At 43.6% G+C, this 27,282-nt stretch overlaps 1 protein-coding gene across 2 annotated transcripts; it reads right to left on the bottom strand.

Annotated features, from left to right (window-relative positions):
* Positions 1-991: 991 nt before the first annotated feature.
* PAAF1 (proteasomal ATPase associated factor 1) lies at positions 992-27,262 on the bottom strand. 2 transcript variants are annotated; one of them, XM_054015879.1, is made up of 12 exons: positions 27,184-27,262; positions 26,867-26,907; positions 22,779-22,882; positions 22,085-22,174; positions 16,886-16,984; positions 16,266-16,416; positions 14,528-14,722; positions 12,992-13,083; positions 11,032-11,147; positions 8,409-8,491; positions 6,829-6,911; positions 992-1,638 (listed from the first exon to the last, which is right to left on the bottom strand). In XM_054015879.1, exons 1-12 carry the CDS (start codon positions 27,228-27,230, stop codon positions 1,561-1,563), a joined length of 1,179 nt encoding a protein of 392 aa, XP_053871854.1. In that variant the 5' UTR covers positions 27,231-27,262; the 3' UTR covers positions 992-1,560. The 2 variants fall into 2 exon arrangements, with proteins under 2 accessions (XP_053871854.1, XP_053871855.1); XM_054015880.1 differs by lacking the exon at positions 22,085-22,174.
* Between the last annotated feature and the right edge of the window lie 20 nt (positions 27,263-27,282).

Genomic DNA, 27,282 nt, shown 5'->3' with positions numbered 1-27,282 from the left:
CCAAACTCCTGGCCTACGGAAGTGGGTGTGTGAATGGCTACTGTGTTGTGGGGTATTCCTTGCAGTAGGGAGTGGGGCCACAGGACACCCAGCACAGTTCCTGGTGTGCATTCATTTACCAACAATGCCCAGCTCAGCACACAATGTGCCATCATACACATTAGCAGTATTGGGGCATGATGGTATTTCATTTTCACATATATCAATGACAGGGGGGGAGGACAAAAATCTTACAGGTGCCTTGTTGCATTCTGATAAGCTAATCCTATATTCCTAAATGCTCACTGACACTACGGCATGTACCCTGTTAGTTATTTAAGAGTAAATGGTTCCTTGTCTTCAGAGTACTTTACACACATTAACTCAGCCATCACAAATTCTACTGGGTCTGGTGGGTTTTATTAGCAGATTTTCAGGAGAAGTAGAAAGTGGGAAAGCAGATTTTGTATGTGGGCTAAATTCTTATGACCATTTTGATTGGCTATAAGGTAGTTATGGATCACCCCTTTTTACAAATGGGGAACCGGGCATAGGAAGATTAAAAGGGATTTGCCCAAGGTCACACGAGTCAGTGGCAGAGCTGCATCAGATCTCTGGAGTTCCTCAATCTTAGCCCACTGTTCACTCTTTGATAGCATGTGATAGAACAGGAATTTACAAACACCCGGACACAAATTGTGGAGGTAGATCAGAGTCGACAGGACTGAACATTTGTCCCTTAGACTTAACATTTAGATGAAAATGGCAGTCTGCCGCTATTATTTGAAATCCTATGGCAAAAAGATGCTTTTCACCATACTATAAGAGCTATGTAATTACTGATTTAACAAAAACTGGTGGAATTTTAATGTGGCCTTCACTACAATAGCTATAACTGGATATATTTTTAAAGTGCACAAGAACATATGTATTTCATTCACGTGGAGATCAAACTGAAATCTCAAATTTAGTCAGATCAAATCACGGCTACTCACTAAATTCACAAAAAAAAAAAAATCACACTTTTTATTGTAGAATAGAGTCACAAGAAAGGTTATGAGGTGTTGAATGTGACATGGACAGAGTTGTTTTGCTTTTAAATTAACTGTCTTGAAAATGCAAAAACTTCTCTAGAAAAGGGGTGATCAAAAGTCAATCCCTTTATTTCAATCAATTCTGCAGTATGGTCACCTCCAGATCTCGTGTCTCTCCAGCCCAAGATCATAGTCTTGTTAGAAATACCAAAATCGTCCACTGAATGTTGAAAACAGTTCGGTACATATATTGCAGATACAAAGGGTCTTGCATTAACATCTTCTACAAGCTGCTTACTGGAAGAGAATGGTCTAAACTTTGGGTTGTAAGAAGCAGCATAAGATCAAGAATTCTATGTACAGCCTTGTTCTTAGATTTTATCACAACAATGTTCTCAAAGCTTATATATACACACTTCATATATACTGTACAGTCCTAGAAAGGTAGCATTGCTTTTATTTGGAAGTGCTACATGGCCTAGGTTCTAACCTAGCTAGACTTTAGCCTTGTTTCTTTGTTCATCTGTTTCCCACACACCACAAATGGTCAGAGGTCAGAAAGCTGGTATCTCCTCACCATCCCATCTCTGCAGCATGTATAGATTTGTTTCTCCCATGTAGCTACCTAGAAGAGGGAAATGAAAATATTTAAAAAGAAAACCTCTTACATTATCATCCTCCTCATCTGCTTTTCTCACAAGCGCCTTAGTGCTTTTTCCTATGCAACCCCATATGGGTGGGGAAAAACTTCTTTCCTCTTAAATCCATCCTTAAAACACCCCTCTCCCATGAGGCCTACAAATCACAATAATTGGCCACTGGCAAGGTGAAAGACCAGCTGGAGCTGCTTGACAACTCACAATAGAAACATACCCATATTAGACAGGGACTTCTCCCTCCCGCCCCGCAACTGTTTGGATAACATTCAGCACAATGGGGCCCTGATCCCTGACTGGAATCTCCATGAGCTACCACAAGATAAATATATAGTGAATGGCCTTTAACCTCTCCCTTGACTGTTAGGACTTCAAGGTGATGCCAGAGATTCTTGGAAGGGTAACTGCCCCATGATGTTCACAAAGGATTACAATGGCATGATCATTAGGATATTCTGAAGAGGATCTGCTTACATTGGTATCTCCGTGTTAACAATTGGAAATCCTACTGGTACCACCATGGATAGGGCAGTTTGCTACTGACAGAAGCTCATGTACTTCCCCAAATGCTATATTATAGTGGATTCTGAACTCAGCAAAAGTCTGAAGAGAAATGGGAACATTTGAATGTTTTTATTTTCTGAGATGGGAAGGAAAGAAATCAGCAGCCCTCGGAAAAAGTATTATCTCCTAAGCTAGCCATAGAACAACACTGGCTTAGCTGAAAATGCAGCAGTTTCCCTGAAGGAAAACTGGAGGAAGAGGGAAGACGACACATTAGTAAATGGTAGGTGGTCCTGTTGAAAAGCACTGTTGGGCATGTTTCTTGGTGTCCATTTTTCTTCAGATTTGCCATTATAAAGATGACTGTGTAACAGCACTTGGGGTCTATAATGTGACAGCTAAAAGCTTTATAGTCATTCAGCAACAACTTTTAGAAACAAGGTGTTTGGGGGTTTTTGAAATTGTTTCAAAGATGACCAATCAAACGCACTCCATTTACAAGATGGGCTTTTCTGTCAGATCTGAGAGAGAAGATGGATTTCTTTTGCTCACGGATCACCACCAGTTAAAAGTCTGCAGGCCAAACTCTGCCCTCGGGTAGGGTTACCATTCGTCCGGATTTACCCGGACATGTCCTCCTTTTGTGTGCTAAAAATAGCGTCCGGGGGGAATTTGTAAAGCACTCACAATGTCCGGGATTTCCCCCCCCCCCCCCCCCCCTCCGCCGAGCAGAGCGAGCGGCTGGGAGGGCTGCAGGGAAGTCCCGGGCTGGACTCAGGAGCAACTGTAGAGGAGCCGGATCCGCCCTGCATTCTGAGCCGGCAGCTCCCTTGCAGCCCAGTCCGGCAGCACTGTGCAGGGCCAGGGACCGGGTTTTGTTGTGCAGGGCCAGGGACCGGGTTTTGTTGTGCTGGGGAGCTCAGCCACGTGTCCGGCTTGGCTGCACAGAGCCCAACACCCTGTTCTGAGCAGCAGGGTAAGGAGGTCAGGGGGCAGGAAGGTTCTGGAGGTGGCAGTCAAGAAACGGGGGGGGGGGGGCTTTTTGGGGGGAGTGGAGAAAGTTTTGGGCAGTCAGGGTACAGGTAGGGGGTAGGGTCCTGGGGGGCAGTTGGGGGGGGTCTTAGGAGGGGGCAGTTAGGGGACAAGGAACAGGGAGTCTTAGGTAGGGGGTGGGGTTCTGGAGGGCAGTTAGGAGCAGGGGTCCCAGGAGGGGGCAGTCAGGGGACAAGGAGCGGGGGGAGTGTTTGGGAGTTCTGGGGGGGCTGTCAGGTGGCAGGGGTGGGGAGATGGATCGGAGCAGTCAGGGGACAGGGAGCAGAGGGGTTTAGATGGGTCGGGAGTTCTGGGGGGGGGCTGTCAGGGGATGGGGAGTGGTTGGATGGGGCGTGGGAATCCCAGGGGTCTGTCTGGGGGTGGGGGTGTGGATAAGGGTTGGGGCAGTCAGGGGACAAGAGGCAGGGAGGCTTAGATAGGGAGTGGAGTCCTGGGGGGCAGTTAGGGGCAGGGGTCCCAGGAGGGGGCAGTCAGGGGACAAGGAACGGGGGGAGGGTTGGGGGTTCTGGGGGGGCGGGAAGTGGGAGGGGCAGGGGCGGGGCTAGGGCGGGGCTCCTCCCGTCCTCTTTTTTTCTTGCTGAAATATGGTAACCCTACCCTCGGGTATGCTGGCCTATGCTGCCTTCAGTGGGGTATAGTGTTGGAACAGATGACAAGATATGACTTTGCAATAGGACTGTCAATTAATTGCAGTTAACTCATGCGATTAACTCAAAAAAACTAATTGTGATTAAAAAAACTAATTGTGATTAATCAGAGTTTTAATCGCACTGTAAGACAACAGAATACCAATTGAAATTTATTAAATATTTTGGATGTTTTTATACATTTCCAAATTATTTCAATTACAACACAGAATACAAAATGTACACTGCTCACTTTATATTATTTTTTATTACCAATATTTGTACTGTAAAAATGATAAACAAAACCCAGTATTTTTCAAGTCACCTCATAGAAGTACTGTAATGCAATTTCTTTTATCATGAAAATGCAACTTACAAATGTAGATTTTTTTTGTTACATAACTGCACTCAAAAAATAAAACAATGCAAAACTTTAGAGCCTACAAGTCCACTCAGTCCTACTTCTCGTTCAGCCAATTGCTAAGACAAACTAGTTTGTTTACATTTACAGGAGATAATGCTGCCTGCTCCTTATTTACAATGTCACCAGAAAGTGAGAACAGGTGTTCGCATGGGACTTTTGTAGCCAGCAATGCAAGGTGTTTAGGTGCTAGATATGATAAACATTAATATGCCCCTTCATGCTTCGGCCACCATTCTAGAGGACATGCTTCCATTCTGATGACGCTCGTTAAAAAAATAATGCATTAATTAAAATTGTGACTGAACTCCTTGCGGAAGAATTGTGTTGTTTCCGGCTCTATTTTACCTGCATTCTGCCATATATTTTATGTTATAGCAGTCTCAGATGATGACTCAGCACATGTTGTTCATTTTAAGAACACTTTCACTGCAGATCTGATAAAATGCAAAGAAGGTATTGTTACGGAGTCCCCAGGCGATGCTTTGGAACTGCTCCCCACAAAGCCAGTTAGGACTTTGGGGAGCCTCCTCTTCCATAGAGCAGACTGTTTTTAGGGCAAGAAGCTTACACGGCTTTACCCTGTGGGTTTTTCCTAGGAGCATTTAGCATATGCCCCTTCCGTGTGCTTCCCACAGCGAGTCTGCCCAGGCGGGGTTTCTGGGGAAGCCAGAGGTCCTGTACACACCCCCACTTCGCAGTCAGACGTGACTCTTAGCCAGCCAGTAAAGCAGAGGTTTATTAGATGACAGGAACATGGTTTAAAACAGGGCTTGTTGGTTCAGCGAATGGGACCCCTTTGCCGGGTCAATTTTGGGGCCCAGCAAGCCCGATACCCCCGTCTGCCCTCACTCCTAGTCCCCAGCCAGCTCCAAACTGAAAAACCCCTCCAGCCCCTTCTTTCTGGCCTTTGTTTTTTTCCCGGGCCAGAAGGTTACCTGATCTTTTTGTTTTCAACACCTTTAGTTGGTACCTTGCAGAGGAGGGGCCCAGGCCATCAGTTGCTAGGAGACAGAGTGTTGGGCATTTATGTACACTGTCCCTTTGCTCTGCAGGAACTATACACCCTTATCCCACCACCTAGATACTTAAGAACTGCATAGGGGAAACTGAGGCACCCACAGTATTCAGAGAAAACATTAAGAACATTTCCAGTTCGTCACAGGTACCAATGTGAGATTTCTAAAGATGGCTACAGCACTCGACCCAAGGTTTAAGAATCTGAAGTGCCTTCCAAAATCTGAGAGGGTCGAGGTGTGGAGCATGCTTTCAGAAGTCTTAAAAGAGCAACACTCTGATGCAGAAACTTCAGAACCCAAATCACCAAAAAAGAAAATCAACCTTCTGCTGGTAGCATCTGACTCAGATGATGAAAATGAACATGTCGGTCCGCACTGCTTTGTATGGTTATCGAGCAGAACCCATCATCAGCACGGACACGTCCTCCGAAATGGTGGTTGAAGCATGAAGGACATATGAATCTTTAGTGCATCTGGCATGTAAATATCTTGCGACGCTGGCTACAACAGTGCCATGCAAACACCTGATCTCACTTTCAGGTGACACTCTGAAGAAGAAGCAGGCAGCATTATTGGTTTTTCTGAGCGACTGGCTGAACAAGAAGTAGGACTGAGTGGACTTGGAAGCTCTAAAGTTTTACATTGTTTTATTTTTGAATGCAGTTATTTTTTTGTACATAATTCTACATTTGGAAGTTCAACTTTCATGATAGAGATTGCACTACACTACTTGTATTAGGTGAATTGAAATACTATTTCTTTTGTTTTTTACAGTGCAAATATCTGTAGTCAAAAATAAATATAAAGTGGGCACTGTACACTTTGTATTCTGTGTTGTAACTGAAATCAATATATTTGAAAATGTAGAAAAACATCCAAAAATATTTAAATAAATGGTATCCTATTATTGCTTAACAATGCGAATAATTGAGCGATTAATTTTTTTAATCGCTTGACAGCCCTACTTTGCAACTGGAACCTGGTTACAAGGAGCGCTAAGCATCATCCTCAACACTGTGGCTGTACGGAGCTGGATCCTAATCCAATGCCTCTCCCCCAGAGCTGTGTTGACTCAGCAGGGTTTATGGGAATAAAGAGTAGCAAAAACTTACTCTGATTTCTGAAATCAACAGATGTGATTCGGAATATGCACAGTGGACAGCTCAGCTGGGTAAGAACTGTGCCGTTTTTCCATTAGTCACTTTTCTAAATAGACGCGCCTGAATGCTGAGGTAGGAGCCCCTGAGTTCTAATCAGAGCTCTCTCTGACAATGAACAAGTTACTTAACCTCTCTGCCTCAGTTCCCCATCTGAGGGGAGAAATTACGCTACTGTTCCTCAGACAGATGACATGAGGATTTGTTTGTGTGAAGTGTTATTATTCAAGTAAAAAAAGTAAATTTAAAAATTCACTTCTCAAAAAGGTGCCAGCTCTGCTGGTTGCCAAATCACCAGACAATGGCAGCCATTGCAGAGTGGCACCTTTATTCCCCCTCGCTGGTACTCAGGCCAATAGTAAGTAGACTTAGCCATTACCTTGTATACAGGGTCACAGTCTGCTTCTGTGAGGTCAATTACATGATCAAGATCTTGCTGAATAATAAAGCAGGTTCCATCACCTAGATGAAAAACGAAACAGATAAGGAACATAGAACTGCTTGTTAGATAAGACATTCTCACAACTACAAACTGATGCAGATTGGCATATACAGGAACCGTTTTGTATCAGAGCCCCATCATTGCTTTAAATCAGGGGTCGGCAACCTTTCAGAAGTGGTGTGCCGAGTCTTCATTGATTCACTCTAATTTAAGTAATACATTTTAACGTTTTTAGAAGGTCTCTTTCTATAAGTCTATAATATGTAACTAAACTATTGTTGTATGTAAAGTAAATAAGATTTTTTTAAAATGTTTAAGAAGCTTCATTTAAAATTAAATTAAAATGCAGAGCCTCCCGGACCGGTGGCTAGGACCCAGGAAGTGAGAGTGCCACTGAAAATCAGCTCCCGTGCCGCCTTTGGCACGCATGCCATAGGTTGCCTACCCTTGCTTTAAATCATAAGAATGAAGAAGAACTGCACTTGTTACACAAAGCCAACAGAGTCCTTTGAATAGGGGTTGTGGGCTGGCAGTTTGGCCAGACAGACCCTCAGAAGATTGGGGTACCTCATGGAAGAGTCAGTTGTTTTGGGAGACCAATGGGGAATGATGACAGAAGAACATGAAATGTTAGGAAGTTAATGAAACACTGATTAACATTGTTCCCATTATGTCACTTGTCATCCATTTGCTGTGGACATGTTCTCTAAGGGTGTAATTTCCAGCTTGAGCAGATATGTCCATGCTAGCTCGGATTGAGCTAGTGCGCTAAAAACAGAAGCGTAGCCATGGGGATGCGAACAGCCTGAGGGATTAGCCACCTGATTATGATCCCACCGCTCGCCCCCCTGCAGCTACACTCCTATTTCTAGTAAGCTAGTGCAGGTCTATCTCCTCGAGCTGGAAATTACGTCTCCAGCTCCTGTGTACACGGACCCAAAATGTCACTTGGACAGCCAGCTATCACCCTGCACCACAACCCAGGAATTCACAGAGAAAGCAGAGCTGCATGATCACAGTGAGACTGGGTGATCATATGGAGGGATGTGAACATATCCAAGAGGAGAGACAAGAGCAACTCCAGCTAGCCCTTTGGAAGCTCCTCTCCAGCACCAGACTGGAAACACGTCAAGAGGTTAAAAAAAATAGATACGATCTAAAAGCTCTGGTCTTTGGTCAGAACATACTCATCACATCCTCTTAATTCACTGGGGGCCTGCTTCTGAACAGCCTGGTATAGATTTATACCTCTGCAAAGTGGGTGGGAAACGCTCCCAACACAGAACAGTAGCATTTTGCAGAGCCGTAAGAGACTCCAAGAGGAGCAAGGCAGCGGAGAATCAGGCCCTTGTTTTATAAAAATGCCTTTAACAGTTCTTCTCTGCTTCAGGGGACCGCAAGCAGAAACTGACGTGTCCACACACTGCAAGAAATGTGCAAAAGTGTCTTACGAAGATGACGATTAAGGTAACCACATTGCAAAGTAAACACTGTTGCCTCAGTAACTCTTGTATTACCTTGGCTGGCAATAAATCCATCTCTATAAGGGAGCAGACAAAGCACTGGTGCTCCTGATCGATGAATGATCTGAACTGGAGCCCTAGAAAAACCAGCAAAAACAAGGTCCAAGTATTATAATCAAGGACCACACTGTTATATTAATTTAGATGGCATATATGGGCCAAAGTTGTTAACATAACCCCGTCACAGTTTAACATTAACCAGTGTTAAACAAGGCTCGGTATAGACCTCGGCTTTCTTAGCACCAGGGCAAACACACCATTAAATATCCTTTTAACCTCTTAATAAAGATAAAGAAAAGAAGGAAAACAGTCAAAGCATTTGAAAAGTAAAGTATTAAATAAGACTGATTTTAATAACATTCCTGGTTCCCTCTCTCTTTAGCTGGAAAGAGTTTTTAGAAGGAAAACTCCTTGTGTTTGACAGTCTCTTAGATGATATCAAAGAGGGCAATAACTGTCCTTTGGCGAAAAGAGACTTTAGTTGAGATGGGCTGGAAGTGTTGTTGTTAAACTCTGATCCCATTTCATCCCATGTGATGTCTGGGATTCAGCTGGAGCTGATGGTGATAGTGATGGTCATCTGGGTCCCTCTCTCTGGCTCAGTCTGGTCAGGACATCTCTCAGGGTTAGCGTGACAAAGACCCAGGGCCCCAGGAAATGGTGGCACCCATGATGCTTCAGTAGCCTCTGTTCTCTCTTTTCCCCAAAAAAGTTTCTTTCTTCAAGCACCCAGAAAGGGAGCGGCGGGTGGAACAGCCCAACCCCTCATTTTGTCCATCAATTAGGCCTAGTTTTTGACACACCAATTTTGGTTCATTAATTTGAGGACCCACATTTTCTTGTTTACAAACCTGACTTCAACACAGTCCTTGAGCTAGATCAGTAGGCTTTTTTGCTGGACTAATTCAGTTTTGTGTCTGGTTTTCTTGCACCTGTTTATAACATTCTTTACTAAAGATAACTTGACCTATTTTTCATGGTTAATTCCCAAACAGGCAAAAAGTTATAGGCCCAACCGTCAGGACACCTCCCACATGCAACATAATAAAGAACAAGCAAACAGAACAGAGAAGAAAGTGATTAAAGATGTATCAGACAACCATTAGGGTCACATGAATTATACAGAGTGAGATTGGAAAGCTGGTGGTTAGTCACCATGGACAAGGGATAAAACTGGAAAGATAGAGACACATCCAGTCTGCAAAGCTCAATATTTTATCCTTCAGTGACTAGATCAGGGCAATGTAATAGTAATATAAGGAGATATACCTATCTCCTAGAACTGGAAGGGACCCTCAAGGGTCATCGAGTCCAGCCCCCTGCCTTCACTAGCAGGACCAAGTACTGATTTTGCCCCAGATCCCTAAGTGGCCCCCTCAAGGACTGGACTCTCAACAATGGGTTTAGCAGGCCAATGCTCAAACCACTGAACTATCCCTCCCACCCTCAATGATTCCTCCAGAGGCAATTCTAGAAGATATAAAGGGATCTAAATGCTAGTTCGTTTGTAGGCAAGCACCAGGATTCCCTCCATACAGAATTTAAAGAGATTATCCTTAATGAAATAGATGAAAGCTTGGAGACTTTCCAATAACAAGAAGAACAGGAGTACTTGTGGCACCTTAGAGACTAACAAATTTATTAGAGCATAAGCTTTTGTGGACTACAGCCCACTTCTTCGGATGTTCTTTCCAATAACAGAAAAGGAATTTTTCAGACATGGAATGCTAAATTCTGTCGTGTCTTCATCCGAAGGTGGTATCTTGACAACCTCCCAATTGGAATGTGCATTTGGCACTAATATAAAGAAAGTTAATCATTGCACTGAATGTACGAGCTTGACTAGGAGCTTTCAGAAAAAGGAAACACTTGGCAGTGGACAGATCAATTGAAAAATTGGAACGGGAGAATCATATTGCAAGTAGAATGCACCACTTATAAGGCGTGTTATATCTAAGCTCATTGTCGGAGGCAATGGGGGATGGGATTTCCGTCTGGTGGAAGGCGTTTAAAGCTGCACTGGTTGCATGACAGCCGATAAAATGATGTGGTAGGAAGAAGTGCTGCTGCTTTGAACTGTTCTATATTTAACTCCTACATTATTGTGATTTTAAGTATGTCAAGAGTATCCAGATCTTTGGAGGGGCGCACACTCAGCATAAAACCAAAATCTACATAAAGCAAGACAAATTCCATTCTTCAGTATCTCAGCAGTCTATATAAAAATGAATCCATATTGTAGTCTCAGTCCAATTCCTAGTGGAAGAGAGTCTACAACAAAACCACCACAAACACACGTGGCATCCTCATTGGTCATCTCTGTAGAGATACCAAGGGCTGAATAGGCCAGAGAGATCGAGTTGTTCTCTCACTTCTAGCAGGAGTCCCTTCAGATCAGCCCTGAAGCACAGAGATAGTGCACTAAGAAAAAGACTGAACAGTAACTGACTCTGATACGCCTGATCTGTGGCTTACTATAGGAGCCAGCATCCCAGGGATATCAGCACTACTGGCGCTTGTGCTGTACCTGCTCTACAGTCACCACGGCTGTCAATTTAGCTCCTTTCACCAACACTGAATTCACTGCTTTAAACACTCCACCACTCCTGCCACTCACTTTGTATTTCTCACATCCAGCTGATATACATTTCCATCCTGAGTCCCTGCTAGGAGATAGATGCTTGAGAGGAAGGTACAGCAGTTAAATGCATCGGATCCAACAAAGAGAAACACCTGGGAATGAAAGGAGAGAAGACTTGAAATATCAGTTTATTCACAGGCAGTGTGAAAGACAAAACCCAGCAGCTTTATTCTTAATAGGCGTCCCAGGGAAAAGGGAATGAGTGATTTATTTAGGAAGTCATGGATACGGTCACTTCCATGAGTTATCACAAACAATTATATGCAACCTGTCAGATGCAACATGGGGCTAGCAAGTCTTTGCTTCATCCCAAGACATCCAGAAGCAATAATGCAAAGAAAGCCTCCAGGAATGATCCTGTCATACTAGCATTGGCAATATATGTAGTTAATACTGCTGGGGTTCCCCTGGAGAGAGAAGGTAGCACATCATACAGAGACAGCAGGGAGAATACTGGGCATATAATACCCCCATGGTCTTCCTCCAGCCTTCCTTGCAGGGCCTAGAAATCTCTCCTCTCCCTGCTAATCTTGCAGCAACCTCCCTCTGTTTCAGGCACAACTGTGTTACAGTTGGTGGAAGAGTCTTCTCCAATGCAGCGTTTGCCATCTCTCCATTACTTTTCCAAACTCAGATGGTTCAACCGGTGTTTCTACCTCTTCAGTCTCTGTCCTCTATTTAAATTTTATAAGAGGATTTAAATCTGGCCCATGTTTTGGAAAAGTGTGTACAGGAGATACCATAAAAGAAAGGAACCTGTACTGTGTAAGGCAAACACCTGTCCCAATACCGGAGACTGTACTTCTATGAAGGATTTTTTTTAGGAAATGTAAGAGATGGATGCAAATTAACAAGATTATGCCAGGCTGATTTTACACTGGGCTTTCAAACAGAACCACAGTTTTTAGAGAGATTGTACCCATGTTTTTCTTTCTTAAGCCATTAAGGCATTTTTCTAGTATTACAACATAAAACCAAACATCACCAGGCAGTTGAAAGGGGAGGCCTTAAAATCCAAGGGAAAATGTGTGTGGACATTAAGAATTCCATTGTGCTTTTTGTAAAACTAGATTTGCCCTGGGGTCCTTGGCAAAAATTCCACACCCCTGCCCTTCCACTTTTATACTGTCAGTGATACCACCCCCCTGGAGAAGGCTGTATTTCAACAGTGCTGAATGAATAATTTGCAAAGCATTTTGGGATTAGACACATGATAAAAAGACCATTTTGAACCTCTGCATTAAAATCTAGATCACAACATAGGAAAGGGAGGAAATGCAAAGTTACAGCTGCTACCACACTTCTGCCCCTTTAGTGTTAAATTTATGTCTTAATTTACAGGTGTAATAGCCACATTTTCTGAATTTTGTAGTTAAAAATTGCAAACTTCTACAAGCAGTTTTTGCATTTAATTTCCTTTAGAAAAATAAATGATTATACACTGAATGGAATTTGTTACAGATCCTCATTTCAATGTGTAATCACTGCATTGGTTTCAATGCATCACACTCCCGATATGCATGCTCCAATATTTACCTGGTGCATTGCACACCTGTATGTTATGAAGTCAGGAGAAAAAGTGTACAGCAAACAGACATTAAATGAGTTCCAAATGCTTGTTAACATTTCATCTTATAACATAGTTTTTTATCATACGAAAGAACCCTGTGACGGGTTTAATATATGGAGATATACCTATCTCATAGAACTGGAAGGGACCCCGAAACGTCATAGAGTCCAGACCCCTGCCTTCACTAGCAGGACCAAGTACTGATTTTGCCCCACATCCTTAAGTGGCCCCCTCAAGGATTGAATTTACAACCCTGGGTTTAGCAGGCCAATGCTCAAACCACTGAGCTATCCCTCCCCTTATAGGTCAAAAGGTGCCAAGAGGTTTTGAATGGACAGTAGTGAACAGGTCTCATGAGACACTTACCGGCTGCCTGCTCTGTAATCCCACACCTTGGAGCTTTTTGTCTTCCCGAGCCAACAGCAGGATTTTCCCTTCTGTCCCAATTTCTCGTTCACCTGTTAAAATTCTAATTGTTAACATTATTGGCAGTATTGCAAGGCATCTTAGCAACAGAACTGGGGAGGCTTATGCTGATGGTACCAAAATCTCTACCAGACGCTCATAGGACGTACCTCTTTCTACATGGAAATCCAGAAGGTCCCTTTGAGGTTGAGACCAGTACTTGGTTTGGCAAAATGTCTGATGCTTTTGGGGTGGGAAAGGGGAAGAAAACACCCTTTTAACTAGGGAGGGAAAAGCAAGGAGATTCATGTACCAACAGACAAAATACTCATTTCCAAAGGCCTCAATTATATAGGGCCTAATCTTACTCCTGCTGAAACCCATGCCAAAGCTCCCTGTGGAGCAGAAGCATACCCCTAAACAACAAGAATGGCAGTGTGGACCAATAATCACACAGATCCTAGAGCCAATGGAGTCTCCTGCTAATTTTAGCCAATACATTAATGTTAGATGTAATATAAACCATATTAACGAGTATTATGCACATAATATGAATATAATACATGTTACAGATATATAGATATACACACACAAATAAATAAGTGTTGGGAAATTATGTTAACTAAACGTATTAAGCTCTCCCTACAGTTCAGTTCATCCATGTCAAAAATCCCACTACACTTTGCAAAGCTGAACTCAGCTTTGGCATTAGAAAATGGGAAGCCTGTCAAAGCTAAGATATATGAACGGTGTGTCCTAGCACAGGCTGGGATGCTTCTCGGCTCTCTCTGAGCTGAGGGGTGAAAACATTATCTAGAACAGAGATAAGAAAAGTATAGAACAAAACAACAACTGTTACGAACTGGTGGGCTGGATTTTAGTACAGACTTTTGTAACTCGTAAAATCATACTAGACATACTACTAGCTGAAATGCCTGTCTTTGAAGCACAGCTTCTGTATAAACAAAGACCATACTGGATCAGATCAAAGGTCCATCTAGCCCAGTATCCTGTCTTCCGACAGTGGTCAATGCCAGGTGCTTCAGAGGGAATGGAACAGAACAGGTAATCATCCAGTGTAGGGTAACCATGCTGCAAGATAAGAATTGCTTCCCAGAAGGAGGGTATGTATGTTTGCTTTTTGTACTGTACTGCTTTGTCTTTAGACAATAAATTTGGCTACGTTCAGTTATTTGGTCTCAAACATTTTTAAGAATGAACTAGGAGTGTAGTCAAATAATTGGCTACACCTTTTAGTCTATATCATCCTCTAAAAAGGAACTGTATTCGTCAGCTTCTCTCAGGACTCCAGTGAGCAACCCTGATGGCCCGCTTCCCTTCCTCTTGAGTTTATGCTGTCAGATGAGACCGCTGCCCAAGCGATGAAGGATTCCCCTCTCATAACAGTAGTTACGTATTTTCCTTAGAGTCTGCACATGGCACGTCTGAACTGTACAACTTTTTAAGGGAAAAAGAAAACCTCTATATATTACTTACTAGGTGCATTTTCAGGTGAGCCCAGATTTATTGTATTGTCAGCAACGCCCAGAGCAATGCCATTCACAGGAGAACCACAATCTGCGACAACGCCTAGGCAAGCGGATTTTCCACAATCCCAGAGGCGGGCAGTGCCATCTCTAGAACTGGAAATGACATTTCTTCCCCGATCCACAATGGCTGTGTCCAGGATACCTACACCAAAGCAAAGAAACCTCTCAGAAGGGTAGAAGCGAGGAAGTTACAGCAAGGTTGGAAAAGGCACCTATCTTGCTTTAAAAAGCTGGAAAGCATGCACCAGAATCTCACAGGCAGTAGGCCGTTTGGGTGAAATCCCACTGGAGTTACATCTGCTCACACCAGAACTGAATTTGGCCCCTGAGCTAGATAACCCCATCATGAATTTGGACAGGTTAGTGATACCTGTTTATTCCAGATACAGCAACATGGAAAGCATGTTCCCTTACAATTTTAGATCACTGTTGTTTCTAACATTTAAAGAGGTATATTTGAATAGTTACAAGATTTAATTAACTGTCCGCATACAGAAGCAATGTTCAAAGGCAGCAAGTTCAAATGCCAGGACTATTTTTCAAACAAAAGTCAACTGCAACCAGACAAAACCAAATTTAATTATTCTAGCTGACTGCAGCTGCTGAGATTGCCTAAGATCCAATTATGCACACAATGGATGAAGTCAATTTTGGAGACAACAGAAGTCTGCTAGATTTCCTCTCACTACAGCTCTGCTACATTTCCTGTCAGATTAATTTACAATATTGTTGTAATACATCTGCAAAGCCTTTTGCACGTTTTAAAAATACACAAAAAGGTCAAGTGAAAATTACGGTAGGCTCACTGCAGGAGACTAGAAAATTACGGAAGGCTCACTGCAGGAGACTAGAAAGATACTGCATTAACATTTTGCTCAAGTATTTGGACAGATAGATGCCACTTAGGCTATGTGTACACTGCAGCTTGTGTCAGCCTAATTTAAGTCACTCGGAGGCATGAATAAACCAGCCCTCTGAGTGACATAAGTTACACCGACATAAGCGCTAGTGTGCACAGCGCTATGTCGGCGGGAGAGCTTCTCCCACTCACATAGCTACCGCGGCTTACTGAGATGTTTTTATTATGCCATTCCTGTCCCCTGCCCTCTTGTCAGGTAATGACCATCCCCTAAATTCAGCATGACAAACAGACTTTATGCTCTGAGGCATGAACAGTGTCTTTACTTTGTTTATGAGGCACCTACAACATTGCTGGACATTTGAAAAATATCATCTGAAGCAACGGTGGTACAACCTTTATTATCTGAATGTCTTGATTAATGCTGAATAAGCAATTATAATGGAAGGAATTTTCAGTATAATGCATATAATCAGGGATACGAGGCTATTTAGGATAACAAGGAGTTCGACTGTCAACTGTACAGAGGAGGAATAAAATGCTATCCTAACTCCATGTTCACAACTCCGAGCAGACTATTGTGCTGTTCTCCCTTCTTTTCCCTATTATACAGATTCAAAACCTGAAATGCATCATGAACAACTTCAGGTGTTTAGAATAGCAGCCGTTTTTGTCTGTGTTTTATATACAAATGCTTGGAGTCTGAAGCATCTAATGTTAATGCACAGCACAAAAATGTAATAGGTTGATGCTTGAACTTTAGCCCTCTGGTGTGATGTAATTATACAGGCAGCAAATTAAGCATTTTAAAGGCTAGTTTGTGTACCTCCTTTGTGACCTTTAAACGTTACTACGCAGCTGGCATCTTCTGCTGACCAGATCTTTAGCTGGGCATCCATTCCCCCACTCAGAACCACAAGGCCCGACGGGAAAAACCTGCAACAATTCACATCATACACATGGCCTTCCAACAGTCTCTGGAAAAACAAAGAACTGTGTGCTAGTTCCACTGTTATCACCCGATGCCATCCTGTATTACATTATTCAGTACTAGGAAAGCATAGTTTCTACCTAAATCGTGGACATGGTCAAATCCCCCATGAACATAGCCAATTTTCTACAGTGGGATAAGTTCAGAAGCAGACAGTGAACAACTGCACCGTAGCTACCATCACTTCTAACTGTCCCTCCATGTTCTAATATTGGGACTCATCACCATGGCCTCTGAGCATCACGTCCCTTGGGAGATTATGCCACAATCTAATAGATCTTTGACCTCAGAAGTGAAATTTATGCTAATGTCTCACTCAAAGGACAACACCGTAACCGCACTGGACCTCAGTGCACAGTCACCATTAGTTAGGAGCCAAAGCAGGACACTAGAATCTATGAACTTGAGACCAAAAAAAACATAGAAGAACCCAAAGATAGAGCCAAAGTTCTTACTCTTATTTCTCCATTAGCCGCCTGCCAGATTTTCATGGTTCCATCAGTGCTGGAAGATACGCCAAGGCCCCCACCACTGGAAATATCAATGCAGATTATCTGTTTGGAAAGACAGCACCAAACAGTATGAGCATTACGTGACCCTGCAAACACATGCTTATTTTGCTCACTCCCGCAAGGGAATTTTGCGCTGAAGGAGACCTGCTAACCAAAGCATTCAGTATTAACACCTATATAGAGATAGATATTGCAGATTTCACCATAGCAACTAAGCAATCATAGTCAATCACTTCACATGCATAGCTGAACGATTCTGGTCTGATAATACTCTCCACATACAAAGCACCTTTCATTTGAGGACCTCAAGACCTTTTACAGACATTGGCCTCACAGATGTTAGGAGGCTCTCGTTAATAAATGTTAAGAATGTGCTTAGCAAGGTCATGGCTCTCTCATTTAGTCTAACAAAAAAAAAAGGGTTGTCTCCCTTTTGGAGGGGGAAGGGAGCTTGACAGAAGGGAATAGGTAGCTAAAATGAGTGTTTCCTGATTAAGGTGTATTATACAGACCTTCTAGGTCTCTCCCTCAAGGACAAGCTGCTGGTATGATCTGACCTGAACCCAGGATTCAGACATGTTGACCAACTGGATTATCTGACTTGAACCACCTCAATTTCTTACAATTTGGTGGCATTTACAAGCAGAGACTTTGCTAATATTTTTCTCTGGTTCAGCTCAGAGTTCTGCATGGGCAAGGAGATGGAGTGGATTTTGAAGGGCAGGTCAGCAGCATGGAGGGATAGCAATAATTACATTTCAATTGGCCAGACCAAGTTTTGGGTTAGCCTGGGTTGAACAGGGACCAGGATTTTTCTACACTGTAGGCATAAACCCCTTTTTGCAAATAAGAAACTGAAGTAATGAGGTTACACAACTGGCCCAAAACAACACAGTCAGTAGCAGAGCTTAGACTAGAATCCCGACGCAGTCCCTTGCTCTAATTACTAGACAATATTCCCTTCCTTACACAATATGGTACCTAAGTGTAGCCTCTTCTGCTTAACTCCCAGTGCCATGAAAGGGCATTGTGTTTGCGAGCATAGGAAAACAGATCCAAACCTGCAAAACATCAGGTTTGAAATACTCAGACACCCAGCAGCCACAACCTTAAATTCTAGTAGGGCTGACTTCATCCTCATTAAGTAGATAAACTGACTCCCACACAATTTACCACTTTTTGTAACAGCAAACATTTGCCTTATATCCTTGCACAAATTTGTCTTTCCCCAAAATATTGTGCATCATTGCTGTGATCTGGTAAATAGACTTCTTCTAATCTGAAGGGGGCTGCATTTTAGTTGTGGATGACGTAGTTTTGTAACGCATTGTGTAATCATATCACTTCACCCACTGATAAAGTACAGCTACTCCTGGGGTGGAATGTGACAGCTGGGTAACAGATCGTAGCAACAGTGAACAGTTAAGGACAAAACTAAGAATAGTCTTCAGCTGAAGGAAAACAGAACATAATTACTCAAATTGGTGTCAAGTATCAGAGGGGTAGCCGTGTTAGTCTGAATCTGTAAAAAGCAACAGAGGGTCCTGTGGCACCTTTGAGACTAACAGAAGTATTGGGAGCATAAGCTTTCGTGGGTAAGAACCTCACTTCTTCTTGCATCTGAAGAAGTGAGGTTCTTACCCACGAAAGCTTATGCTCCCAATACTTTTGTTAGTCTCAAAGGTGCCACAGGACCCTCTGTTGCTTTTTACTCAAATTGGAACTCTGATAGGATGCTGGAGCTAAGGCCTTACTCAAATAGAAAAGGATATGGGATCCTTATTACTAACAAGTGGTCAGCACTCAGGTTTTATGTCTTATCTAAAATAAAAACTTATCTAGTGGCATCGTACTGAGGCATCAGTTCAATACCAACTCAGAATGAAGAATGCCACCTAATGATTTGCCACCATGTTTTCCCTGGTTTCCTATCCAAGCAATGACCAGGACAAACTCTGTTTAGCTCAGGAGTTCTGACAAGCAAGATCACAGCTAGGGGTGACATGGCTGCAGATCCGCAGGACTCCATTACTCATTTTAAACAAAAATGTGAATTTGTGGATTGCTTTTGTGTTTAAAACTATTTAAAATTCACATAAGAGCTCTGCTGGCTGGGGCTATTCCGTGAAAGCACAAGTCAAATCACTTCAGGCCTTGGCTACACTTGCAGCTGTACAGCGCTGTGAGGGAAACCTGTCTTCGTACAGCTGAGGAGGGAAAAGCGCTGCAGTCTGTCCACACTGACAGCTGCCAGCGCAGTGGTGTGGCCACACTTGCAACATTTGCAGCTGTATTGGGAGCGGTGCATTATGGGCAGCTATCCCAGCATTCATGTGGCTGCAATGTGCTTTTCAAAACAGGGTGGGGTGGAGTGTGACAGGGAGTGTGGGGGGGGAGAGAGAGTGCTTTTTGGAGCATGTCAGCTCTCTATTTTGCAAGTTCCAAACTCCCGGCCCCCTGCTCATTCATTTATTCACTCAAAGCAAGCTGCAGACTGTTTGCTTTTTTCTGTGGTACCAGCTTTGAAACCGGCACTTCGGCATTCCTGCAGCTTCTGGAGACACTTATGTATTCATGGAAATCAGGAAAAGCCATTCCCCTCTGCTTCTGTAGCTGACATTACTAATCTGACTCTCTCTTAACACAACCTCACTTTCTTTTAATACATACACCTCTACCCCGATATAATGTGACCACATATAACACAAATTCGGATATAATGCAGTAAAACAGTGCTCTGGGGGGATGGGGATGCGCACTCCGGCAGATCAAAGCAAGTTCGATATAACGCGGTAAGATTTTTTGACTCCCGAGGACAGCGTTATATTGGGGTAGAGGTGTAGTTGTAGAGATGTAGTTGTAGAGATGTGAAAATGCCACTTTCCCCAAACATACTGTGCATCAAGATGTGTTTTTACAAAAACAGAACACATTTATTTTTCAGCATCTACTATAGCATTTTCTATAGCACCCATTACCACAGTATCTAAGCACCTCACAAGTAAGTTAGATCTGCAAAGCCAAGTCCCTCGCAGACTTGGCAAGTTTCTGCTCTTCTCCCTTCTGCGGCAGAACAGGTTTCGTTTGGGATACACACGTTTTTTAGTTTCTTTGGGTAAGCTTTAGGTAGAGTTATAAAATCAGCCAAATCGAAGGCTGATTTTCCCAGCCATGTGCTCCCTTCCAATGCCAAAACGAAAGTCCCAGATCAAATTCAGCTTTGCTGCGTCACTTAAGAATGTGAGCAGCTCCCCAAAATAGAGAATGCGGAACAGGGAGGTGCAGGTACTATATGGGAGTAGAGGAGGGGGAGGAGCAAATGAAAAAGCACAAAATCCCACAAAAATAAGAATTATGTTTAAATAAAGAACAAAGCTGGGGCAAGGAGATGGACTAAAAGCCCAGGAAAGTGAGGAGTCCTTTGTTTATCCACAAAGCAGACACAGTACAGGCAGCAGTAGTGTGACCTTGCCCACACTGCCCCGCCTTCATGCCTCGCCCCGGAACAGGAGGGTACACTTTAAGAGGTGAAAGTAACTCATTATTCATAAACCATTCAATCCTAGCCTCTCTGCTGAGTCTGCCAACAAGGGGATTAAGTACAGCAGTCACACCATGGATACTAAAAAGGCCAAGTTCACTTCCTCTAGGACAAACAGCCACCAGTTCAGCAGCTTTGCCATGACAAGCTTGGTCTGGACTTGAATTAGAGACCTAGAGTTGAAGGGTTCCATACCATTACTAGACCCTTTGCCCAGCCTGTTACACTCTCTAGTGTTGTAATGATTTCTGATGTAATTCACCAATTTTTCCCCTTTATGGTGGAACCTGCTGGGGGACTGGAGTGAGCAGAGACTGTAGTTAAAGTGCAGGATAGAGGAAAAGAGAAAACAAGAGCCAGCCAGAGGAGACTGTGGGAGAAAGGCATCCTTCCCACATTTTGGGCAGGTACCGGGTCACCCCATATGTTTGTACGGGACCTGTCACATTGGGCCCCTGTTCTCACTGGGGTCTCTGAGTGCTACTAGAATAACAAATAAAGCATCTCAATCTCCCCTTTTACTGACACACAACAAGGCACCGAGGTGAAGTGACTTTCCCCATGGTCACACAGGAACTGTGGCCCAGTAAAAAACAAATGCTTGTTGCCTGATTCAGTCTTGTCCTTTAACCACTAGACCATGCTGCCCCCATGGGAAAGTGGGCCAAAAGTGATATTTTTGGAGCCCAGTTATTGAAAGAAGGGATATGGAGTAGCATGGTCCCCATGTAGGGTGAATGTAGTGCCGCTGATGTAGTTACTTCATGAATCATTGCAGTAGATCCACTCTGCTGATCCACAGAACTGCTCCTGTCAAAGCGGTGAAGCACCCAGTTGTCAAAGAGCAATGCTTTCCTATGATGGATTATAGGTACTGTAGTTGTACTCAGAGCCCAATGTTAGGACCAGAGCCCCTTTGTGCTAAGCACTGTACAAATAAGCGTACAGGAAAATCTGGTCCCTGCCTTGATGACATTACATTAATATGCAACAAAACTCAAATAATGTAACAATAAGGAAAGTGAAAATCTGATGGTTCTACGTCACTGGAAAGTTTTTTTTTCTTCCCTTTTTTATTATAGCTGGTCAGTTCCTTGTAGCTGTCACAGTAGAATTGGATCTCGAGAAGGATTCCAGGGACCAAGGATTCCAGAGCCTTTTACCAAGAAAACCAAGTGCCTCTCTGCATCATATGTGACTGTTTCATGTATTTTGGGGGGCTGTTGGATGGAATTTAACTACGATTCAATTAGATTTACAGGTGACCCAAAAAACACAAAAGGCAGCAAAACGCAACAGCACCCTATTCTTCCATGTAACTAAAGGGATCTCTATTTTAAGCTTCCCAAAGGATTGCAGAATTTACTCTGGATTGTTTTCATACACCACTCCTGTAATGAACTGGAGAGACCAAGTTTAAAGATAGAAAGTCGAAATACTAACTTAATTCCAACCTGATTAGACTAGTTTGTTGCTAAGTTTCTATGCAAAGGCACATAGCACTCCATTTGCTTCACTGGTCTGCAACAATTGCAGACAGATAAAGAATGTTATTAACATTCTGCTCCATGCATCTCTAATTACTCAGCAAGATTACTTACGCTTTTTTGATGAATTCTGCAAAAGCTTGTGTATGGTGCCAAAAATTTTGTGGAAACATTTTCATGAGGGCAAGAAACGAGTATGCTTTTCTAAATGAGTGGGGGGGAAAAAGATTACAATGTTGTTAGAATTAATTGTACAGAATTATAACATTTACAGTCATGTCTTATGTGCATGTACAGATGGAAAACAATCTCCTAAAAATAATACATCCTTACTATCTCTTCACCTCCTACCTGCTGATTTACGGACTCATTATCTTGCCACAAAAGATATATAATCCACAGCCTGGTCACACACCACCAAACTTCAGGATATTTAGAGAGCATTCCTCATAGTAGTAGCTAAATGCCAGTACACCTAGGTGGACAAAGTACTTGGTCTTTCACTTTTAAGATCCTATTTTAAGATTAAAGATTTTAAATGAAAAAAGTTTGATGGCCTCTTTTCATGTCTAGAAGACACTGGTCCAAAACTCACCACATGCAACTAAATTCAACTAGTGCAGTTACCATGTCTAATCAGGACAAATTGTTAAGCACTTTCTACGCTAAAGTTTAGATCATAAGGCAGTACATGGAAGAGCACACTGTATTGCTGGCATCACACTAGTGATTGACTGTAGCATTTTAATTTTGAGTACTAGCTACTTGCTGACCCTTCAAACATACAAATACACTGAAATAAGAGTACCTTGGTTATTTCATTTACAACAAATCCTTCAGAGGCTGAGATCTCTGGAATCCCATCTGAGCCTACTCCCTGGCATGTCAGGCTGCCATACAAAGTAGATTTCCCTGCAGTACAAAGAAATATTAAAGATCAGAGAAAATGATGATTTAGCATTTTACACATTTCACATGTAAATATAACCCTGTATTTATTAATCTTCCTTTATGAGTTTTTTTTTTTTTTTAATTAAACATTCAGTTACTAAATGAGATTCAATTTGGACAAAGGCACTGAATATATCTGGGAGAAAATTAATGAACATGATTGATATGCCTGTCTATCAGGCAGAGAGGAAGGTTTGGGATTCACGGATCATAACAGGTGAAAAAGGAGGGTAAGAATGGGAGCTTTTGCTTAACTCAAATAGTCTGACTGGTTAGTAAAGAATTAATATGACCAGACAAGCTTAACTGCTTTTTAAATCACAAAGTTAGTAGATGAAAAGAATGTAGTAGATATATTTTAATTTAACTAAAGCAGTTGATAGTATGTAAGGAACACTTACTTGAAAAATTAATTCACTTTAGCTTGGATAGGAACCATGTCCTATGGTTTGAAGTTTGCGGATGACATTAAACTAGGAGGAGCTGGACACAAGCGTAAACACTGACCTAACAAAAAGGGCCTGGACACGGGCAAAAAATATAACAGGATTCTGCTTGGAAAACTGGGAGAAACCCACAAAACAGATAATGCTCAGATGCGAGAGTGAAGCCTGACAGCAAATAAGACAAGTGTGGCAACAAGGCGGCTATGAGTTCAGGCTGTATACGAAGCAGCATCACAACACATAAGGCAATATCTGTTCTCTATAAAGACTCAATGTGAGCACACCTGGAATACCATGATCAGTTCTGGGTATGTTCCAACTAAGATACTGACAAATTGGAGGGTGCTCATGGAAGAGCAATATGAACATGGGGAGGGAGGGAGAAACATTCTTAAGGATCCTATTCTAAAGTAGTTCTTATATTACCCTCCTCATCACCTTCATAGCTGAGCACTCTCCAGAATGCATTAAGTGATGTACCTAACACCTGTTACATGTGGTTCATTCTCTTTCTGGTAAAAGGAAGTGAGAGAAGCGTGTGTGGTACAGAGCTGTGGTTTATTAGGGCTTTTTACTATAAATCATACATGCTGCTGTGTGTTTATGTTAGAGATGGCAGATCAAAGCAGCATGCACTGCACTTGAAATAGAAGGTGGGGAGGTTTGTGATGGTTTATTCCACAATCTGAGACCAGCCCCTGAGAAAGCACAGCCCCGTAAACAGAGGAGCTTCACTCTTATGGTAGAAAGCTCCTTTGTGTCAGAGAAGCAGAATTGCTGACCACTCTTCACCCCAGAACTTTAGGCTCTTTTAGATATCGTAGGCCCAGAGTATTTGAGCACCTTAAGGATATAGACCAAGATCTTGTACTTGATCCCGTATTCTACAGACAGAAAATGTAAAGAGTGGAGGACAGATGCAATGATCTTGCAGTGGACCATGTTGATGAAGTCTTCTGTACTACCTGAAGTTTTCTAAGGGTTGATGGCTTCATGTCCAGATATATTGCACTGCTGTAGACCAGATGAGAGGTGACAAAGACAGGTATAATGGAGGTCAAGTTATTATCCACTAGGTCAAGTATCAGAGGGGCAGCCGTGTTAGTCTGTATCCACAAAAACAACGAGGAGTCCGGTGTCACTTTAAAGGCTAACAGCTTTATTTGGGCATAAGCTTTTGTGGGTAAAAAACCAACTTCTTCAGCTGCATGAAGACTCTGTTAGCCTTTAAGGTGCCACCAGACTCCTCACCGTTTTTGTCCACTAGATAGTGTTACTTGCAGATGCCGCTACGTGAGAGGTAAGCAGTGAAGAGAAATCCAGGTACACACCTAGACTACAGACTCAACTGACTAATTGTAAGTTTGTACCTTGAACGAACCAAAAGGACTACACTAAGGCTGCAAACTCTGATGTAACCGGGCTTTTCCCTCTCTAAGATTTATTCTAAAGAGCTCAGCAGAAACATGCTCCAACCCCAAGCTCCAACTCTTTTTTTGCCTCTGTCTTCACGAACAAGGTCAGCTCCCAGACTGCTGCACTGGGCAGCACAGTATGGGGAGAAGGTGACCAGCCCTCTGTGGAAAAAGAAGTGGTTCAGGACTATTTAGAAAAACTGGACGTGCACAAGTCCATGGGGCCGGATGCGCTGCATCCGAGGGTGCTAAAGGAGTTGGCGGATGTGATTGCAGAGCCATTGGCCATTATTTTTGAAATCTCATGGCGATCGGGGGAGGTCCCAGATGACTGGAAAAAAGCTAATGTAGTGCCCATCTTTAGAAAAGGGAAGATGGAGGATCCGGGGAACTACAGGCCAGTCAGCCTCACCTCAGTCCCTGGAAAAATCATGGAGCAGGTCCTCAAGGAATCAATTCTGAAACACTTAGAGGAGAGGAAAGTGATGAGGAACAGTCAGCATGGATTCACGAAGGGGAAGTCGTGCCTGACTAACCTAATTGCCTTCTAGGATGAGATAACTGGCTCTGTGGATGAGGGGAAAGCAGTGGATGTGTTATTCCTTGACTTTAGCAAAGCTTTTGATACGGTCTCCCACAGTATTCTTGCTGCCAAGTTAAAGAAGTATGGGCTGGATGAATGGACTATAAGGTGGATAGAAAGCTGGCTAGATCGTCGGGCTCAACGGGTAGTGATCAATGGCTCCATGTCTAGTTGGCAGCCGGTTTCAAGCGGAGTGCCCCAAGGGTCGGTCTTGGGGCCGGTTTTGTTTAATATCTTTATTAATGATCTGGAAGATGGTGTGGACCGCACTCTCAGCAAGTTTGCAGATGACACTAAACTAGGAGGCTTGGTAGATACACTAGAGGGTAGGGATTGGATACAGAGGGACCTAGACAAATTAGAGGATTGGGCCAAAAAAAACCTGATGAGGTTCAACAAGGACAAGTGCAGATTCCTGCACTTAGGACGGAAGAATCCCATGCACTGCTACAGACTAGGGACCGAATGGCTAGGTAGCAGTTCTGCAGAAAAGGACCTAGGGGTCACAGTGGATGAGAAGCTGGATATGAGTCAACAGTGTGCTCTTGTTGCCAAGAAGGCTAACGGCATTTTGGGCTGTATAAGTAGGGGCATTGCCAGTAGATCGAGGAACGTGAGCGTTCCCCTTTACTCCAGATGAGGCCATACCAATGTCGAATACTGTGTCCAGTTTTGGGCCCCACACTACAAGAAGGATGTGGAAAAATTGGAAAGAGTCCAGCGGAGGGCAACAAAAATGATTAGGGGTCTGGAGCACATGACTTATGAGGAGAGGCTGAGGGAACTGGGATTGTTTAGTCTGCAGAAGAGAAGAATGAGGGGGGATTTGATAGCAGCCTTCAACTACCTGAAGGGGGTTTCCAAAGAGGATGGAGCTCGGCTGTTCTCAGTGGTAGTAGATGACAGAACAAGGAGCAATGGTCTCAAGTTGCAGTGGGGGAGGTCCAGGTTGGATATTAGGAAACACTGTTTCACTAGGAGGGTGGTGAAGCACTGGAATGGGTTACCTAGGGAGGTGGTGGAATCTCCTTCCTTGGAAGTTTTTAAGGTCAGGCTTGACAAAGCCCTGGCTGGGATGATTTCGTTGGGAATTGGTCCTGCTTTGAGCAGGGGGTTGGACTAGATGACCTCCTGAGGTCCCTTCCAACCCTGATATTCTATGATTCTAACTCCCTTGAAGAAGAGCAGAAGGGCTTCATGCGTGCAGGCAGACACCCAGCTCTGAGTTTCTTGGGTCAGCACAAGGCTCAGGGTGTGTATATGATCTTCCTTTGGGGCCACTCTCCAGGAACACAGAACAAAGGGCAGGGCAAGAGGTGAAATCTGGCTGTGTAGAGCTTGGTGGGGGTGTCACCACCCACACATTTCCTTTTTCATGGGCAGGTAAAGTGCTTCACCCCTATATGCCCCCCCCAGCTCCATGTATAATGCATCATGTTAAGTGCATCACCCATCTCAGGGCCAGGAAGTCTCTTCCAGTGGCGGAGGAGTCGCCACTCACCTGGGCTCCTGCAGCTCAGCCAGGCTTCGCCTTCGTTCCTCCTGCAGAGAAGCACAAAGGGCCTGTTACTTACAGACCAGACCAGCGGCACCGGGGAGGGAGCAGGGCAGCCAGGACGCACAGAGGGAGGGTAAGGAGAGGGGGTCTCTGGGGCGGGGAGATGCGGTATCGCTCCCCCAGGAGAGGGGGCTCTGGCGCAGGGAGTGTTACTGCCGGGGGCAGGGCGGGCGCCCCCCGGGGGCGGGGGAGATGGGGGTGTCGGTCTCTAAGGAGGAGCAGCGCGGGGGGGTTATGCGGGGAGGGGGGGCGGCTCCTACCTCAGCACCTGGTTCCAATCGCTCTGGATCCGCATAGTCGCCGCCATCTTCCCTCAGCACCGGAAACACCACCTCCTGACCCGGAAGCGCTGGGGGAGG

Source organism: Malaclemys terrapin, chromosome 1, assembly GCF_027887155.1.
Source record: "Malaclemys terrapin pileata isolate rMalTer1 chromosome 1, rMalTer1.hap1, whole genome shotgun sequence".
Taxonomy (NCBI): Eukaryota; Metazoa; Chordata; order Testudines; family Emydidae; genus Malaclemys; species Malaclemys terrapin.
The sequence above is the reverse complement of the archived record's forward strand: the minus strand, read 5'-3'. Positions and strand labels throughout refer to the sequence as shown.